The 20,319-nt window shown below is 43.9% G+C and overlaps 1 protein-coding gene across 2 annotated transcripts in view; it reads left to right on the plus strand.

Moving 5' to 3' along the window:
* Positions 1 to 20,319, plus strand: part of NCAPG2 (non-SMC condensin II complex subunit G2) — a 110,643-nt gene that overhangs the window by 85,563 nt on the left and 4,761 nt on the right. Inside the window, exons 20-25 of one of the 2 annotated variants that reach the window (XM_069729715.1) lie at positions 8 to 124; positions 228 to 365; positions 2,879 to 2,978; positions 3,788 to 3,978; positions 14,771 to 14,914; positions 16,445 to 16,548. In XM_069729715.1, coding sequence (XP_069585816.1) covers positions 8 to 124; positions 228 to 365; positions 2,879 to 2,978; positions 3,788 to 3,978; positions 14,771 to 14,914; positions 16,445 to 16,548 — 794 coding nt within the window. Of the gene's footprint in view, positions 1 to 7; positions 125 to 227; positions 366 to 2,878; positions 2,979 to 3,155; positions 3,317 to 3,787; positions 3,979 to 14,770; positions 14,915 to 16,444; positions 16,549 to 20,319 lie in introns of those variants that run through there. The other variant, XM_069729717.1, reaches the window with a different exon arrangement.

Consider the following 20,319-nt stretch of genomic DNA (forward strand, 5'->3'; position numbering starts at 1 on the left):
ATTTTAGGAGGTACTATTCTCATTTATGAAGCAGTCAGATGATGCATCTCACAAGGTCACTCGAGAAACTGCCCTGAGGACCTTCAGCCTGTACTGCAGGCTCAGCATCCACCTCCAATACAAGGTAATGTTACTACAGTGATTCTTAGTCTGGAAGGCGCTGGCTCACGATGCCGGCATTATAGGGGTTCTTGCTGACAAGCGTCCTCTCTGCTTTTGATTTATAGTTTAACTCAGAAGGAAGAACGTATCTGTCAGTCTTGGAGGACATGGGGTTTTGGATTGAAAAGCAGCTTCTTGCACTCCTTGGCTCTGGTGAAGTCTTTTCCGATCAGCAGATTGATTTGTGTCTAGAAATACTGAAGGTGAGCTCTTTCATAACTGTTAATTTGTAAGTTACTAATGGGTATTTTTCCAAGCAGCACATGCAAGAGTCTTCTAATTTGATCTTTCCGTCGGGGGTGTACAACAGGAAGATTTACCGACGTATATGGAGCGCCCCCAAGGGCAGCGGGGTACTCTGTACCGGGTCCTTCGGTTCTCAGGGGGATTTCACGGTGGCTGACCTGGTTTGTGGCCCTGGGACGTCCGTGTAAAAGGGAAAGGTCTTTAAAGGGGAAATGTTTGTGACGCCACCTGTGGTATTCGGTCAGGGTGACAGACGCTGCTTTAAGGGGTCCGCTGGGGTGATGTTATGGCAGCTAGATGGTATACCTTCCCACAGGTGAAGTATGTCCCCAGTGCTTCCCGGTGTGTAGATGGTGAGAGGCGCAGTGAAGAACGAGGACACAAGGTTGCAGTCTCTTTACCTTTACTGAAGGCTTCAGCATCCACAGTTCAGGGCACCAGATCACAGGGCAGGCAAAGTCCGGCCGGTTTGGAGGCAAGTCCAGAGTCCCCTCATCCAGGTAGAAATCAGTAGCCTTCCTCTAGCGCCGCGGTGTTGTAGTATCTTACTGCTAAGCTTCTCATAAGGTCCTCACAGATGTTGTAGATGTTATGTCTCTCTCTCTGTCTCCTGGATGGATAGGACAAACCCGTATGACCGGTGGCTTGAGGCGTTTTACAGGGACTATATCATGCCCCAGCCTCTAAGGGGTGCCACCTTGCCTCCTGGGTGTAGAAGTGGACAGGTAACGTGAAATTAGCTGTCCTGCCGGTCTCTGGAGCAAGGCATAAAGGATCGTTGCTCTCTCGGTGTTCCGGCTACCGGGATCCTGCGCCTCAGAAGGAGACAACCTGTGTAGGGCAGAACTCCTCCTTGTATCCACTCCTTTGCTACGACTTATTCACCCTCTCTACAATACAGTTCTCCTTCAGTGTCTCTTTCTAGAAGCTGCAGCTCTCAGGGCAGGCGCAGCTCCGTGTCCTCCTTCTTCGATCTCTGACAGGATGCCACCTGTCAGGGACCAACTACCTGAGCGAAGCTCAGCCAGCAACTAACTAACTTCCTCCCCAGGCAACCAGTTTTACCTAAGTGTGAAGAGTGCCCTAATAAATAGGACAGAGCTCCTCCTGGTGGCCTGGAGTGCGAAATGTGTTACATGTTTGTGATACCTGGATTCAGTTGTCCTTCTTTGCCTCCAAACGCAACATCACTCCCCCCTAGAGGAGAATGGTATTACTGCAACAACCAGGACCCTGGGACGCTGCATATACCTCCAACATGTGCTAGCCTATAGACCTATAATGGCATAAATTACCCAACTGCACTTTTCTTTTTTTTTTATAGTGGAAAAAAGTTACACCAGAATATATCCTCCAAAGGATTATTTGAGGTCCAGGTTTACCTTTTACATAGACATCGAGAGCCGCGTGAATATAGCCTAACACACAATAAGAGAATAAGCACAGACTCCTAATTTTGCCACACAAAACTGGGAAAACATATTGACTCAAGTATAAGCCTAGGGTGGGAAATGCAGCAGCTACTGGTAAATTTCAAAAATAAAAATAGATATCACTAAAAGTAAAATTAATTGAGACATCAGTAGGTTGTGTTTTCCATATTACAATATGCCCCATATAATGCTGCATAAAATGTTAATGATGGCCCCATAAGATGCTCCATATTAAAATATGCCCCATATAATGCTGCACAAAGGTTGATTGCCCCATAAGATGCTCCATAGCATAATATGCCCCATATAATGCTCCATAAAGGTTGATGGCCCTATTGGATGCTCCATGGATTATGCCCCATAAAATGCTGCACCGCAGCGGGACCGCCCCTGGGTGAGTATAATCTAACTTGTTTTTATAATCTTTCGGGTTACATCGGGGGCTTATCTACAGCATTACAGAATGCTGTAGATAAGCCCCTGATGGCGGTGGCCGCAGCTTATAGGCGAAAAATGGGGTGACAGATTCCCTTTAAAGGGAGTGTGTTAGCGTTTTTTTTTTTTCCTGTTTAAACTAACAGCAGTGTGATGTAGGGGTAGAGATCCTGATTCCAGCTACGTCATTTGCTTACCAGCTTGCTGTAGTTTTAATACAGTCAGTTTTCATTAGCAGGAGGTTATCCCTGTAGGACTAGAGATCATATGCCAGGCAGTCCAGGTAATCTGATGTTACCCTGCCCCTGATTGGCAGCTTTCTGTGTACATTGTACAATCAGGGGTGTGGGTGGGGTTATACTCAGCATTCGAACTTTTGGTAGGTCTGTAACAGAAAAAAAAACTGATTTTATCAAACCTGCACCAAGCAGCCTAGTATGTGACACATTACTGGAATCGACCACTCAGCCCCTACATTAGGCTGCTTTCTGCTTACATAACAAAAAACTGCCAACAGATTCCCAAATAATATGTAGCCATGTGCCTGCTGTCATATAAATATTTCTGTCAATGATTTTTCTATGTCTATTTTTTTCTTATAGACATACCTGGCTATCTGTAAAGATGTAGTAATGGTGGGACTTGCTGACCCTGAATTTCATGCACAAATTCTTCAAATTGCTATATCGATAATGCAAGGAGGTGAGTGTGTGACTGGTGTGATTGACTGCAGTCATAGCAAGTGTCAGTGTAAGATGGCGGATGTAAAACCTGGAGGATTGAATCTGAACATATTTTGTAATAATGGGGTTGTCTATTACCCGGGCAGCCCCTTATTCTGAATGTTCGGGAAAATAATAACATTTATACTTCCTCCAGGACTTGCACTGGCTCTCCCGGGTGTTTCTTGACATTGTTACATCACCCGATCCCTACTGCTGCTCTCGCCTCCGGATGTATGCGATTCGTCCAAAGACTGATTTATGTCACGCCATCCCTGGGTGGGAGAGTCGGTGCCGACCCCCGTGAAACAGCGCTGGCACTGGAGGGGAGTATAAATGTTATTATGTTACTGGGGCAAACATACGGATTGAGAAGGGGCTGTGTAAGTAGTGGACAAGCAGCCCCTATAAAGCTATATGTGTATGATGCTAAAGCACTTTATATATAAACGTCTATGTGCTTTACAATCCCTGAGACCCTCAGATATTAGTACAGTGCTACTTACTCAACTCCTTACCTCCTTCAGACCTCTCCACTATACTCCATGGAGACTGTGACGGGCACAATAGGGGTCTCCAACTTCTCCTAGCATCTGAGTGTCAGTGCAAAATGGAAGCAGCACAATGGGGTCTTGTCTTTTGAGTAATTCAGCAGCACAGGTGGTGAGAATGATGAATGATGCCGGAGTGTGATATCAGGTGGGGGTGGGGTTATTCTGTTGTGAAAAAGCAGAGAAAATATCCCATCCTAAGAGCTGCTAATTTGCTGTGTGATTTTCTGTTTCTCAGAGAAGTCCTATAACTGCCTGCCAGTGCTAATGTCTGTATTGAAGGAGATCACAGAGGTCTGCCTGGCTCAGAAGATGAGTGACACCGCTTCTGACTTGGATAAACACCTTGATGCCATTCAGACAATCTTCCACAAAGCTCTGGAGACTGCAGCTCGTAGACTGAGGAGACAGCAGGATGAAGCGCTCCAGGTACATGGCATGATTGCACAGGACCGGGAATGCGTTTTTTTCCTTCTTTATATTAGGAAAGGTTGGGTATTTAAAAGTTTCATGGTTTTCTTTTTTTAAACTTTAACCCCTTCGCGACACGCGCCGTACTAGTACTGCGCTGCCGGCACTGCAGTACTAGTACGGCGCACCGATCACCGCGGTCTCGCGCTGAGCGCCGCGGTGATCGGGTGCGGGTGTCAGCTGTATATGACAGCTGACACCCCGCAGCAATGCCCACGATCGGCGCTATCGCCGATCGCGGGCATTTAACCCCTCTGATGCCGCTGTCAGTAGTGACAGCGGCATAGAGGGATCGCGCAGGGACGGGGGCTCCCTGCGCTCTCCCACCGGAGCAACGCAATGAGATCGCGTTGCTCCGGTGACCCGGAAGGAGCCCCCGGATCCAAGATGGCCGCCGGACTCCTTCCGGGTCATGAAGTGACCTGGCTAGCCCGGCGCCTGCTGAGAGCAGGCGCTGGAAGCCAGCTAAGCTGCCTGTCAGATCGTTGATCTGACAGTGTGCGATGCACAGTGTCAGATCAACGATCTGATCTAATACAGTGATGTCCCACCCTGGGACAATGTTAGAAAGATAAAAAAAAAAAATAGAATGTGTAAAAAAAAATCCCCAAATTAAAAAAAAAAAAACATTTCCCAATAAATCCATTTATTTATGTAAAAAAAAACAAAAACAATAAATGTACACATATTTGGTATCGCCGCGTCCGTAACGACCCGCTCTATAAAACTATCCCACTAGTTAACCCCTTCAGTGAACACCGCAAAAAAAAAAAAAAAAAAACAAGGCAAAAAACAACGCTTTATTATCATACAGGCGAAAAAAAAGTGGAATAACACGCGATCAAAACGACGGATATAAATAACCATGGTACCGCTGAAAACGTCATCTTGTCCCGCAAAAAAAAAGCCGCCATACAGCATCATCAGCAGAAAAATAAAAAAGTTATAGCTCTCAGAATAATGCGATGCAAAAACGCTACAAAAGTAAATCAAACCCCCCTTCATCACCCCCTTAGTTAGGGAAAAATAATAAAATGTAAAAAAATGTATTTATTTCCATTTTCCCATTAGTGCTAGGGTTAGGGCTAGGGTTGGGATTAGGGTTTCAGTTAGAATTGGGGGTTTCCACTGTTTAGGCACATCAGGGGCTCTCCAAACGCGACATGGCGTCCGATCTCAATTCCAGCCAATTCTGCTTTGAAAAAGAAAAACAGGGCTCCTTCCCTTCCGAGCTCTCCTGTGTGCCCAAACAGTGGTTCCCCCCAACATATGGGGTATCAGCGTTCTCAGGACAAGTTGGACAACAACTTTTGGGGTCCAATTTGTCCTGTTACCCTTGGGAAAATAAAAACATAGGGGATAAAATATCATTTTCGTGGAAAAAAAAATATTTTTTATTTTCACGGCTCTGCGTTATAAACTGTAGTGAAACACTTGTTGGTTCAAAGCTCTCACAACACATCTAGATAAGTTCCTTTGGGGGTCTAGTTTCCAATATGGGGTCACTTGTGGGGGGTTTCTACTGTTTAGGTACATCAGGGGCTCTGCAAATGCAACATGACGCCTGCAGACCAATCCATCTAAGTCTGCATTTCAAACGGTGCTCCTTCCCTTCCGAGCTCTGCCGTGCACCCAAACAGTGGTTCCCCCCAACATATGGGGTATCAGCGTTCTCAGGACAAGTTGGACAACAACTTTTGGGGTCCAATTTGTCCTGTTACCCTTGGGAAAATAAAAACATAGGGGATAAAATATCATTTTCGTGGAAAAAAAAATTTTTTGTATTTTCACGGCTCTGCGTTATAAACTGTAGTGAAACACTTGTTGGTTCAAAGCTCTCACAACAGATCTAGATAAGTTCCTTTGGGGGTCTAGTTTCCAATATGGGGTCACTTGTGGTGGGTTTCTACTGTTTAGGTACATCAGGGGCTCTGCAAATGCAACATGACACCTGCAGTCCATTCCATCTAAGTCTGCATTTCAAACGGTGCTCCTTCCCTTCCGAGCTCTGCCATGCACTCAAACGGTGGTTCCCCCCCACATGTGGGGTATCAGCGTACTCAGGACAAATTGGACAATAACCTTTGTGGTCCAATTTCTCCTGTTACCCTTGGGGAAAAAAAAATTGCGGGCTAAAACATCATTTTGTGGAAAGAAAAAATGATTTTTTAATTTTCACAATGCTACATTCTAAACTTTAGTGAAACAATTGGGGGTTAAAAGTGCTCACCACACATCTAGATAAGTTCCTTAGGGGGTCTTCTTTCCAAAATGGGGTCACTTGTGGGGGGTTTCCACTGTTAAGGCACGTCAGGGGCTCTCCAAATGCGACATGGCGTCCCATCTCAATTCCAGCCAATTTTGCATTGAAAAGTCAAATGGCACTCCTTCCCTTCCGAGCTCTGCCATGCGCTCAAACAGTGGTTTATCCCCATATATGAAGTATCGACGTACTCAGGACAAATTGCACAACAACTTTTGGGGTCCAATTTATCCTTTTACCCTTGGGAAAATAAAAAATTTGGGGCAAAAAGATCATTTTTTGTGAAAATTAATAAAGAAATTTTTTTTACGGCTCTACATTATAAACTTCTGTGAAGCACTTGGAGGTTCAAAGTGCTCACCACACATCTAGATTAGTTCCTTAGGGGGTCTACTTTCCAAAATGGTGTCACCTGTGGGGGTATCCACTGTTTAGGCACATCAGGGGCTCTCCAATCGTGACATGGGCTCCGATCTCAATTCCAGCAAATCTTGCATTGAAAAGTCAAATAGCGCTCCTTCCCTTCCGAGCTCTGCCATGTGCCCAAACAGTGGTTTACCCCCACATATGGGGTATCGGCGTACTCAGGACAAATTGTACAACGACTTTTGTGGTCCAATTTCTCCTGTTACCCTTGGTAAAATGAAACAAATTGGACCTGAAGTAAAAATTTTGTGAAAAAAAAGTTAAATGTTCAATTTTTTTAAACATTCAAAAAATTCCTGTGAAGCACCTAAAGGGTTAATAAACTTTTTGAATGTGGTTTTGAGTACCTTGAGGGGTGCAGTTTTTAGAATGGTGTCACTTTTGGGCATTTTCTGTCATATAGACCAGAGGTCCCCAACTCCAGTCCTCAAGGCCCACCAACAGGTCATGTTTTCAGGATTTCCTTAGTCTTGCCCAGGTAATAATTGCATCACCTGTGCAATGCAAAGGAAATCCTGAAAACATGACCTGTTGGTGGGCCTTGAGGACTGGAGTTGGGGACCTCTGATATAGACCCCTCAAAGTCACTTCAAGTGTGAGGTGGTCCGTAAAAAAATGGTTTTGCAAATTTTGTTGCAAAAATGAGAAATCGCTGGTCAACTTTTAACCCTTATAACGTCCTAACAAAAAAAAATTATGTTTCCAAAATTGTGCTGATGTAAAGCAGACATGTGGGAAATGTTGTTTATTAACTATATTATGTGATATAACTATCTAATTTTTTTTTTTTTTTTTTTAAACATAAATTTTTATTTACAAATTGTGTCAAGCATTACATCTTATTGACATTAAATTCTTAATAATTAACACAACGTTATGGGGATTAGGGAAGGGAAGAGGATAGGGGAAATGGTGACATTACAATAACTATCCAATCACATTCTCTATATGCAAATCTGCAAAGTCATTTAAGAACGTTATTTAAACGGAAAGCTAACCAATTGTTCCATTTTTTCTGAAATTGAGCTATATTATTATTAGATGTAGCGATTATTTTTTCTGATAGGCAATTTTCGTTGATCAGTGATACGACCTCGGGCAGTGAGGGGCACCTGGAGTTTTTCCAGTAACTAGCAATTTTGAGTCTTGTTGCTACAATAATATGTACAATCACTGTACGGAACTCATAGGGAAACGAGTCCAAATCAATAGCGAGTAACGCCTGCTGTGCATTAAGAGTCACCGGTATACCACAAATCTGGAACATCAGATGATCTATGGCTGCCCACAGACGTCTAATTCTGTCACAACTCCACCATATATGTAGCATGTCTGCACAGGGGTCTCCACACCTCCAGCACGTGTCTGGGGAACTGCAGAACATCCTGGACAATCTACTGGGAGTGAAATACCACCGATATAACAATTTCCTGGCGTTTTCTATGTGGTTAGTACATTTAGATTGGCTTCCAATAATTAAGAAGGATGCCCTCCACTGATCCGGTGTGAATGTGCAGTTTAGGTCTTTTTCCCACTTTTGCAGGTATGTAGTTAGAGAGGGCAGAGTATTCTCCAACATACAGTCGTAGCTTGTGGACAGCGCTCTAATCTGTGATGTCGGGTTCATCAGCATAGAGTAAAGTTTAGATGGCGGTGCAGGCATCTGTTTTTTCCTTTCAGTTAGGAAATGCCGGATCTGCAAATATTTGTAAAAATCCCTTTGAGGAACATTGTATTTATCTCTCAATGATGTAAAAGTAATTAATTCCTCCCCCTCATACAAGTTCCCAATTGAGGTGGTTTTGGGTAAATTCCAATTTTTAAGTTTGAGGTCCGGGATACAATGCTCCAGTGTCTCTATAGGAGCTTTGAGGAATGCGGTTTGTATAAGGCCTAATTTATTAGTCAACACACTCCATAGCTCCAGAGCCGCGTCTATTGTTGGGGACATTTTTAGGTTTCTATTAGGGACTTTAGTTTGATGTGCATGGTAAAAAGCTGAGACATTGGAGGTTCTCATCAAATGTTTTTCAATTGCTATCCAGTGCCGATCATCATCATTATTCCACATGAATCGTAACTGTTCGAATAATGCGGCCCTGTAGTACCGGACCACTGAGGGGCACCCCAGGCCACCCTTACTCATAGGGATGTAAAGCGTGTCCGCTTGGACTCTGGGTTTTCTCTCTTGCCAAATGTATTTTAAAATCATTGCTTGAATCTCTTTTAATATTTTCATTGGGAATATGATGGGGAGATTGCGGAACAAATACAGTATTTGTGGGAGAATGAACATTTTTACCGATGCAATCCTGCCCAGCCATGATAGTTCGTGTTTCTTCATACGTAACATGTCAGTTTGGATTTTCTTCCTTAGAGACTCATAATTCAGTGATAGCATTTTATCTGCGAGAGTGTCAGCCGAATACCCAAATACTCAATGTGGTCATTTTCCCACTTAAAAGGGTACTTATTCTCAAAGCTTTTGGGGTGTTTTGTGAGAGGGGTCAGGTTTAATACCTGGCATTTAGACACGTTCAGCTTATAATATGATATTTTAGTATATGAATCGATTACTTGCATTGCTGCCGGTAATGATTCTGTCGGGTTTGTTAACGCTAGAATGATGTCGTCAGCAAATAAGCCTATTTTGTGTTCCGTTTTATTCACCTGAATTCCTGATATCATCGAGTGTGATCTAATTTTCTGCGCTAGAGGCTCAATCACCAAAGCGAATATAAGGGGTGATAGCGGACACCCCTGTCTCGTCCCGTTAGTAATAGTAAACCTGTCCGACATCATTCCAGAGACAGAAACCGATGCTGATGGGTGAGAATATAGCAGAGTGATTGCTTTAGCAATATTACCCGTAAATCCGAATCTGGCCAGAACCTCAAACAGGTATCCCCAATGCACCCGATCGAACGCCTTCTCCGCGTCCAGGGATAGGAGCAGAGAAGGCGTCCGGTCGCTCCCCGCCACATGGATGAGGTCAATCATTCGTCTGGTGCCGTCCAATGTCTGTCTAGATTTGATAAATCCAACCTGGTCTCTGTGCACCAGGGAAGGGATTACATCGGAGAGTCTATTTGCTAAGATTTTGGAGTACAGCTTGAGGTCAGTATTTAGTAGGGATATTGGCCTGAAATTACTTGGATGATCGGGAGTTTTTCCTGGCTTGGGAAGAGGGACTATAGTCGCTTGTAACATTTCTTCTCGTATTTTGCCTGTTTCAAATATATTTTGGAAGACTAATAATAGATGTGGGGACAATATTTGGTTGAATAACTTCAAGTATTCATTAGTTATACCATCCGGTCCTGGGGATTTATTATTTTTTGTTGCCTGAATGGTTTGTTGGATTTCTTTTTGGCTTATAGGTTGATTTATTGCCATCAATTTATCCTCTGGGATTTGGGGTAAAGATATGCTATTCAGGAAATTATTAATTAGCTCAGCGTTGGGTTGTGGGATAAGGTTGTCGGTCTTGAGATTATAGAGTGAGGAGTAATATCTTGCGAAAGTATTCGCAATTTCTTTAGGGTTGTATATTTTGTTCTTTTGATCATCTTGTATGTGAGCTATTTTTTGCTTTGTTAATCTCGCTTTAATCTTATTGGCAAGTATTTTACTCGCCTTATTCCCCTGCCAATAATATTTAGCTTTATTCCTCCTCAAATTATGCTCATATTTATATTGGAATAGCTGATATAGTTCGTATCTTGCCTTTTGTAGTTTCCTATATACCGTGGGTGATGGGCTATGTTTATGGATGTTTTCCATTGTTGCTATATTTTTATTGAGCTCTTCTATTTGTCGCATTCTCAATTTTTTGTGTTGCGCTGCTATCTGTATTAGCCGCCCTCTTATATAGGCCTTGTGGGCGCACCACACTGTGGTCGGGGATATGTCAGGGGTACTATTGATATCAAAAAATTCCTGGAGAAGGTCGTTAAGTTGGGATTTAATATTATCTGAGGCTATTAAGAAGTTATTAATTCTCCACGGAGAATAAGTTAAATTATTGTACGTCTCTTTAATTTGGCATGTTACAGGAGCGTGGTCCGACCAGGTTATGTTCCCAATTTTTGCTGATTGTATATTTTGTAGGAGCCATTTATCCACTACTATTAGATCTATTCTTGAATATACTTTATGTGGGTGGGAGTAATATGTATAATCCCTTTCAGAAGCATGAAGGACCCTCCACGTGTCATACAATTCTTCTGATATAAGACACTGGGACAGCGCATGGGATTGGGACTTTTTCTTTGAGCACCAAGATTTGTCTATGTTGGGGATCGGGACGAGGTTAAAATCTCCACAGATTAGCAGGGATCCTTGTTTTATTTTGGATAATTTAGTTATGAGGTCTTTAATAAAAGTGATTTGACCTGTATTGGGTGCATATATAGATGCAATTGTATACACCTTGTTATTGATGCTACATATCAATATTACATATCTGCCTTCATCATCCAGAACGCTATCAACAAGCTGGAACGCTACAGTGTCTTTTATTGCAATCGCTACCCCTCTCTTCTTTTTCGCCGCATATGACACATAGATATGGGGGTAATTTTTATGTTGTAGTCTATGGGTATCATCACGATTTAAATGAGTTTCTTGGACACATAGTATGTCCGCTTTGAGTGCCTGGGCTTCCTTCCATAATAACGATCTCTTGAAAGGGCTGTTTAGGCCTTTCACATTAATGCTAGATATTTGAAATACCATCAGTTACAAAAAAGAAAAAAAAATTCAATCAGTCACCAGATACAGGATAATAATAAGGGAAACAAAGGGGTTAAAGTAATTAACAACAACCAGAACAAGTACAACTTGTACAACTCAGAGTCCGGTTCTATGTGAACCAACTGGATAGTCGTTCCTATCCAGTATTAAAGGGGGGGAGAGAATAGAAAAAACTAAAGCAATATTCTCATGCCCCTTCAACCTGCCAGCCAGGCAAAAAAATAACAGTGTGGTGTCCTGGCATAGGCACACAGGGGATACATATGGTAACAGAGTACTTGCGTGAGAATCAGGTCCATTCTTTGTTCAGTGTCGGGGGTCTTTTCTTTAGTGGGGAGCTGGTATCTTCATCCACTGATGTCAGGGACCATTCCTGGAGCAGGGTCATGGCCTCTCTGGGAGACGCAAGGACGTGTGAAGTTCCGTTTTTCGTCACGATGAGCTTTACTGGATATCCCCACTTGTAGACAATACTGTTGTCCCGTAGAATCTTGGTTGCGGATGAGAATTCTCGCCTCCTGTTCAGGGTTGTCGCAGACAAGTCGGTGAACACCAGAATGTTCCGGAATCTTTCTGGAAGTTCTTGCTTTGCTGACGCTGACTTGGTCACTGCCTCCTTGAAATGGTAGAAGTGCAGCCTGGCTATCACGTCTCGCGGTGCGGAGCTGGGAGCAGACTTTGGTTTGGGGATCCGATGTGCCCTGTCAATCAGCAGGTCCCTCTGTTCTGCTGACGGCACCAGAATTGTGAAGAAGTCCATTAGAAACTCCTTTAGTGTATCCGCTGACACACTCTCAGGGATTCCTCTGAAACGTAGGTTATTGCGCCTGGATCGGTCTTCTAGGTCTGCAAGCTTCAGTTTTAGGGCCATGATTTCTTCGTCCGCTTCATTATGCGCGTCTACTAGTTGGTTGTGCGCCGTAGTATATTCCTCCAGTTTCCCCTCTATGTGTGAGGTTCTGTCGCCAATCTGCGTTATTTCTTTATGTAGCTCAGTGAAAGCCGTTGTGATATCAGTATGAATGGCTTGCTTCAGGTCTCCCAGCAGGGATTTGAGTGTGGCTACAGTGACAGGGGCAGAATTGGAGTCTGTAATAGGAGAGTCTGAGGAGACGGTCAGGGCTGTGTTTAGTGGCTGTAAATCTTCAGGCTCTGAACCTTCAGCATTCCTAGCAGGGGGGAAAAGCAGGGCCTGCAGCGTTGGTGAATAGCTCTGTGTGCTCAGGGATCTTTCAGTTTTGCTGGGAGTTTGGGGCTGGTGGAGTGATTCACTGTGCAGCTCTGACCTTTGCTTCACACTGCCATCACTCCTGCTGCTGCCGGCGGCCGCGTGGTGAGAGTTGCGGTCGCCATCTTGGATCCAACTACCCATCGCTTCAAAGACCTGGACCCTGCTGGGCGCCTGCCCCCTCCTTCTCCCTCGCTTCATTCCTGGAGTGCACCACCGCCTGGCTTATCTTATCTTCAGATCTGACCTCCTCCGGTCACCTCACTGTGCTTTGGGCCGCTTATGATAGCTGGTGGTTAGGGAGCTCGAGCCTCGCACGTCCGCTCAGCTCCACATCCGGTCACGCCCCCATAACTCTCTAATTTAAGGGCATAAAAACTAAGAGTTTGAAAATTGCTAAATTTTCATAATTTCCGACAAATTTTTGTTTTTTTTCACAAATAAATGCAAGTCATATCGAAGAAGTTTTACCACTATCATGAAGTACAATATGTCACGAGAAAACAGTGTCAGAATCACCAGGATCCGTTGAAGCGTTTCAGAGTTATAACCTCATAAAGTGACAGTGGTCAGAATTGTAAAAATTGGCCCTGTCACTTAGGTGAAAACAGGCTTTGGGGTGAAGGGGTTAAAGGGAACCTGTCACCCCTAAAATCGAAGGTGAGCTAAGCCCACCAGCATCAGGGGCTTATCTACAGCATTCTGTAATGCTGTAGATAAGCCCCCGTTGAATCCTGAAAGATGAGAAAAAGAGGTTAGATTATACTCACCTGGGGGGTGGTCCGGTCCCATGGGTGTCCGGTCCGGGGCCTCCCATCTTCTTACGATGACGTCCTCTTGTCTTCATGCTGCGTCGCAGGCGTACTTTGTCTTCCCTGTTGAGGGCAGAGCAAAGTACTGCAGTGCGCAGGCGCCGGGAAAGGTCAGAGAGGCCCAGCGCCTGCGCACTGCAGTACTTTACGCTGCCCTCAACAGGGCAGACAAAGTGCGCCGGAGCCGCAGCGTGAATACAAGAAGAGGACGTCATCGTAAGAAGATGGGAGGGCCCGGACCGCGACGCCCATCGGACCGGGACCGCACCTGGGTGAGTATAATCTAACCTCTCTTTCTCATCTTTCAGGATACATCGGGGCTTATATACTGCATTACAGAATGCTGTAGATAAGCCCCTGATGCTGGTGGGCTTAGCTCACCTTCGATTTTGGGGGTGACAGGTTCCCTTTAAAGTCCGTTAAATTACAAGAGATTCATAACATACAATGAAGACATGGTGTCATATTTGTAGAGAATATCATGACATATGAGTTACATAATAAGAATCCCTTATAGTAATCAACTTCTTAATTCATACCACATAAAGAACAAAGTGTCATATGTAGAAAAGATCATAGCATATAATGAGCTAAATGATAAGAAGCCCCTATACGAATAGGCTTAATTCATGTTTAACACCTGATACATTTTTACTTATCGAGGTGAAATAGAACTAAGATATAGCACATATAAACTTAATTGGACACTATTTTGTACATAATAGCAGTATGATACTAAATGGTATAAGTATAATACTCAAAAGCTCTACATCAATATATAATAGACCAATATATAAAGGTATAGGAAGCCAGGAACCCACCACACCTGACACACGTTTCGCAATTAAATGCTTTGTCCAGGGGTGAAAAAGTATTGATTTGCAAAGTAAGAATTAAAATGAATGTTAAAGTGGTTAGACAGCAGTGACACCCACCGTGTATAGTGAAGGCTCCGCTTCTGAGCTCGCTCCATTCTTCAGTACCAGCATCCGACATAGGACTTACTAGTACTTTGTATCTTTGGAAGGGGTTAAAAGGAAGATCCCATCAGAATGCAATTGTCATAGGTACTTGGTGAACGCTTTACTGAGCATTTATACTGCTTTGGCACGGCTCGGAGATTTCTGTAAGTTCCATGGAAATCCAAGTAAAGTCTTTGTTCTGTAATTGCGGTGTTTTTCTTTGTCAGTTTCGTCAAAACATAGAAATATAATGGTTTTGTTCTTTTGACAAAAGTGTTGTCCTTCTCCTTGCTTTCCCCTGTAGCTCCTTCAGTCCATGCAGGTCCCTCTTGGCCAGTTCATCCAGACGGTTCAGTGCTGGCGTGCAGCGTCCCCGGAGGTGCACCGAGGAATGCTCTCCACCATCATCGCTGCTTCTGTTGTGGAGATCAGCCATTCACTGCGGAAAGTACGTATTGCTGGATATTCCACCATGAGGGTTAATCGGTCTATTCTCGGAGGTGTTGTGTTCTGTACCGTTTATAAGTTGTCGTTTTCAACCGGTGGGATATATGATGTGGAGTAATAAAGCCCCTCTGAAAAAAGTCACATTGTAGTCTTTGATGATGGGACTTTTTTGGAGGTCTGGATGGCAGTTGAAGGGTTATTGTATGAAGTAACCATAACTAAAGCACTGAAATTTCTGTTCACATATCGCTATGTAAACATGTTACACGTATACGATGCCAAACTTCTCCCTAAAGGGGTATTCCAATCTCCAAGATCCTATCCAAATATGTAGTAGATGTAATATTAGCAAATACTTGCAATTAGAAATATAATATAGTTCTTCTTATTCTCTGTCACTTACCCCATGTGCAGGGCATTGCAGTAGCTTATGTATCCATGGTTATGACCACTCATAGTGATAGTTAGCTACATGTTAGTGGTCGTAGCCATGGATACATAAGCTACTGCAGTGCCCTGCACATGGGGTAAGCAAGCAACATAGCGAATAAGAACAACTATACTACGTCAATAAATGGAGGTATGTGCTAATATTCTTCTTATTATTATATATTGGGATAGGATCTTGGAGATGGGAATACCCCCTTTAATGTCCTTTGCAACCAGTGTGTTTTTGGCATCTGTTGGGCCTTTTTGTATAGAAGTATGAATTGTAAGTTGGTGAACACATGAAGTACCAATAGAGTATACCCGAAAACCACAAAGCAATGTCTAAGAAGAAAGCCAAAACCGGCAAAAACTATGGAATAGGAGAGAGTCTGGAGAATAAGGAAAAGGGGATTGTTCTCAATTTGATTTTCCTACACAGAGAGAGAGGAACAAGAGGAAAGAGCCGAGCTTCTAGGTGTAAGGATAGGAAGAGAAATGCAAAGCTAAGATGTTACTTGGAGGGTTATCTGCATTTTTTGTCTTTCATGGTCAAGATGTGACTTACGATCTTTTTCGTAACCCCACTTCTGATGGAAGGGCCTAGAAGCAAAGTGCAGCTGTGCTACTCTTATGTACGGTAACTCCCATAGAAGTTAATGTTCCTCTCATTTATGTAGAAGGAATAGCTGTGCTCGGCAGTTCTTGTAGCCCAGCCTCTGGTGGCCGGGACTTTCAAGTCGTTAATCCCATCTCGGCCGTGAAATACACAGATCTGAATATTCCTATACGACAATATTTGTCTTATTCTCTTGAAATCTCGTGAAGCTTTTTTCCCCCCAGTCATTGTTGCTCGTTATGTTGTGAAAATCTCAATGGATGAGTATAATTTTTCCTGTGGCCCCTCACCTGCTCTCTGACCTATGGAGCCAGTATGCTCAGGGCCGCTGGTTGATGGACGTGCACAGACAGAACTTGCCCCAACCAGAAGCCGATTTCTCTTTTATATGTAATTCTCCAGTGTTTGTTTAAGATTTCATACACCTTTAGAATTAGGACTTTAAGGGTTTCACAATTGTCAGATATTTAGTATCGCTCTTTTTAGGTTCCAGACCCAAGTGAAATTCAGACCCCGGCGTCTGTTTCTGATCTCCCTCCGCTGTCTCGGTGTTTGATGTCCATTGTTATAAAGACATCCAGTGTCCTGAGGTAAGGTTCACATGTACATGGGGTATCCATTCCTTGGCTGTTCCTAAAACTTTCAGTCCTCAAAACTTTTGTATCTGGTCAACAGCTGATTCCTAAAGCTCAAACTGGAACATTGTGGTCTTACTGGTCATGTCATGTTCCCAGGTGGTCCAGCTGCCTCTGGTTGGTTATCACACAAATATAACCGAGCACGAAGGTGCTGGGACACTTCCGACTATGTGCAGTACTAATACAAACATGGCTCCATCATGCAAAATGCAGAAAATAATTTGGCCTCACATGACTCCTAAGCATTAAAAGTGTAGGTGTCAAATTGTATTTCTTGGTTACCAAATTAAAAATCAACACTATTATGTTTAAAATAGAAGAAAGTGGCTACACTAATGGCCTGATTGACAGACGTGTTTACAGGAAAAGACTACTTGTAGCTGCCACTAAGGGGAGAGAAGGCTGTGTGCACATGGTGCGGTTTTTCCCACTCGGAATTGGCTGAAAAACGCTAGGGAGTCCTTATGCCAGCAAGGTCAGAGTCCTGAAGTGCGGTGCCCATGATGAGTATTTTTCCTGTCAGGATCTGTTGTGTTTTTACATCTACATCATGTCAATTCTTTGTGCATTTTGCCGTGTTTTTCACCCATTGACTTCAATTGAGTCAGTCAAAAAAGCAGGTATAAAAATGTTTGCAGATTTGCTGCGTCTTTGCTCCTATACGCGTATTTTGCTCCTATATCGGATATTTCCCCTGCTGTCATCTGTGTGACAGCGCTCGAAACACCAGCGGCTCTGATCAGCGGTAAGATCATTACTGTCGATCAGAGAACTGTGGGGTCACGCTGTCGGATTTCAACGTGAGCCCGCAGCTGTGACTGACCAGCGGTAAATAGGCTTACCCCAGGGGTCATAGGCGTCAGCTGATGAGGCTACTACTCCCATCAGCCTATGCCTGCTCTCGCTGATAACAGCAAGAACAGGCGCCGCTGATGGGCGTAGTCATCAACCAACGCCTGTGCTCAAAGTAAAGGGGGAAAAAAAGGTTAAATAAAAATAAAAAAAGTTATACTCACCTCAACGCCTAATCCCTGATGGCCATGCCACCTGTAAAAGAGTAAAAAATAATAAACCACCATATCCCTTATCTATCCGCTGTACTCCATACTGTCCCACAATGATTCGGATCACTTGTAGAGCAGTCACATCAACTAATGCAACTGCTCTACCTGGCAGCCGGCTACACACTGACAGGATCGTTTAAAGGGAACCTGTCACCCCCAAAATCGACGGTGAGCTAAGCCCACCAGCATCAGGGGCCGATCTACAGCATTCTGTAATGCTGTAGATAAGCCCCCGATGTAACCAAAAAGATGAGAAAAAGAGGTTATATTATCCCCTTCATGACCTTGGGATTTTCCGTTTTTCCGTGTTCGTTTTTTGCTCCCCGTCTTTCCAGAGCCATAACTTTTTTATTTTTCCGTCAATATGGCCATGTGAGGGCTTATTTTTTGCGAAACAAGTTGTACTTTTGAACGACATCATTGGTTTTAGCATGCCATGTACTAGAAAACGGGGAAAAAATTCCAAGTGCAGTGAAATTTCAAAAAAAGTGCAATCCCACACTTATGTTTTGTTTGGCTTTTTTACTAGCTTCACTAAATGCTAAAACTGACCTGACATTATGATTCTCCAGGTCAGTACGAGTTCATAGACACCAAACATGTCTAGGTTCTCTTTTATCTAAGTGGTGAGAAAAAAAAAAATTCCAAACTTTACTTAAAAAAAAAAACAATTGCGCAATTTTCCGATACTTGTAGCGTCTTCATTTTTCATGATCTGGGGTCGAGTGAGGGCTTATTTTTTGCGTGCCGAGCTGGCGTTTTTAATGATTGCATTTTGGTGCAGATACGTTCTTTTGATCGCCCATTACTGCATTTTAATACAATGTCGCGGCGACAAAAAAAAATGTAATTCTGGCGTTTCAAATTTTTTTCTCACTACGCCGTTTAGCGATCAGGTTAATCCTTTTTTTTATTGATAGATCGGGCGATTCTGAATGCGGCTATACCAAATATGTGTAGGTTTGATTTTTTTTTTATTGATTTCTTTTGAATGGAGGGAAAGGGTGGTGATTTAAACTTTTATATTTTTTTTTATTTGTTTCAAATTTTTTTAACTTTTTTTTTTTTTTTTTTTAACTTTTGCCATGCTTCAATAGCCTCCATGGGAGGCTAGAAGCTGGCACCACTCGATCGGCTCTGCTACATAGCAGCGATCATCAGCAGAAATGCAGGCTTGCTATGAGCGCCGAACACAGGGTGGCGCTCACAGCTTGCCGGCATCAGTAACCATAGAGGTCTCAAGGACCTCTATGGTTACCATTCTGACGCATTGCTGACCCCCGATCATGTGACGGGGGTCAGCGATGCGCTTATTTCCGTCCGGAAGCGCCAGTTAAATCCGCTGTCAGCGTTTGACAGTGGCATTTAACTAGCTAATAGCGGCGAGTGAATCGCAATTTCACCCGCCGCTATTGCGGGCACATGTCAGCTGTTCAAAACAGCTGACATGTCCCGGCTTTGATGCGGGATCACCGCCTGAGCCCTGCATCAAAGCGCAGTATCTGACCTCGGACGTACTATCCCGTCTGAGGTCAGAAAGGTTATACTCACCTGGGCGGGTGGTCCGATCCGATGGGCGTCGCGGTCCGCTCCGGCGCCTCCCATCTTCATCTGATGACGTCCTCTTCTGGTCTTCACGCTGCGGCTCCAGCGCAGGTGTACTTTGTCTGCCCGATTGAGGGCAGAGCAAAGTACTGCAGTGCGCAGGCGCCGGGAAAGCTCAGAGAGGCCCAGCGTCTGCGCACTGCAGTACTTTAACCTCAACAAGGCAGATGAAGTACGCCTGCGCCAGGGCCGCAGCGTGAAGACAAGAAGAGGACGTCATCTGATGAAGGTAGGAGGCCCTGGACCAGACCGGACAGGGACCGCCCCTGGGTGAGTATAATGTAACCTCTTTTTCTCATCTTTTAGGATACATCGGGGGCTTATTTACAGCATTACATAATGCTGTAGATAAGCCCCTGATGCTGGTGGGCATAGCTCACCCTCGATTTTGGAGTGACAGGTTCCCTTTAATCTCTGCTGCAATGTGTAGCGCTGAGCTGCGTTGTGAAAGTTCACCTGTGCTCATAAGCTGATGAGCCCCAGTGTTCTCACATGCGGCACCACCGCTGCATGATAAAGGTTTCACACAGCAGCATCATCAGTGAGTTAATCATGGTTCATCGGCTGATGAACTCCGGTGAATTTTCTCACCGCAGCTTCATTTTTATTTACAATTTGAATATGAATATTGGGTTAGTAATGGGAGCGTCTTATAACTTCACTTGCCACCGCATCAAGGCTAGAGCGAAGCGAAGTGCCAGATTTGGCACATCTTAGAGATGCGCCACTTCTGGAGCTGCTTAGAGCTGACCCTTTTTTAGGCTACTAATATCAGCCCGCGGCTGTTTGTCTAGCCTTTGCTGGTTAGAATTTATAGGGGAGGACCCCACGTAAATTTTTTTTTTCTGGTGTCCCCCTGTGAACTAGTCAGTAAAGGTTAAGCAAACAGTTGAGAGCTCATATTAATCACCTGGGAGCCTTTGGCTATTGGCCCCTTCCCAGAAGATTAACCTCAGCCGTCGGCTTTCCTTCTGGTTATGAAAATTACGCAGGAGCGCACACCATTTTTTTAATAAATGTCAGCGTGGGAGCCTGCCGATATGAACTTGAATAA

Source organism: Ranitomeya imitator, chromosome 6 (genome assembly GCF_032444005.1).
Source record: "Ranitomeya imitator isolate aRanImi1 chromosome 6, aRanImi1.pri, whole genome shotgun sequence".
NCBI lineage: Eukaryota > Metazoa > Chordata > Amphibia > Anura > Dendrobatidae > Ranitomeya > Ranitomeya imitator.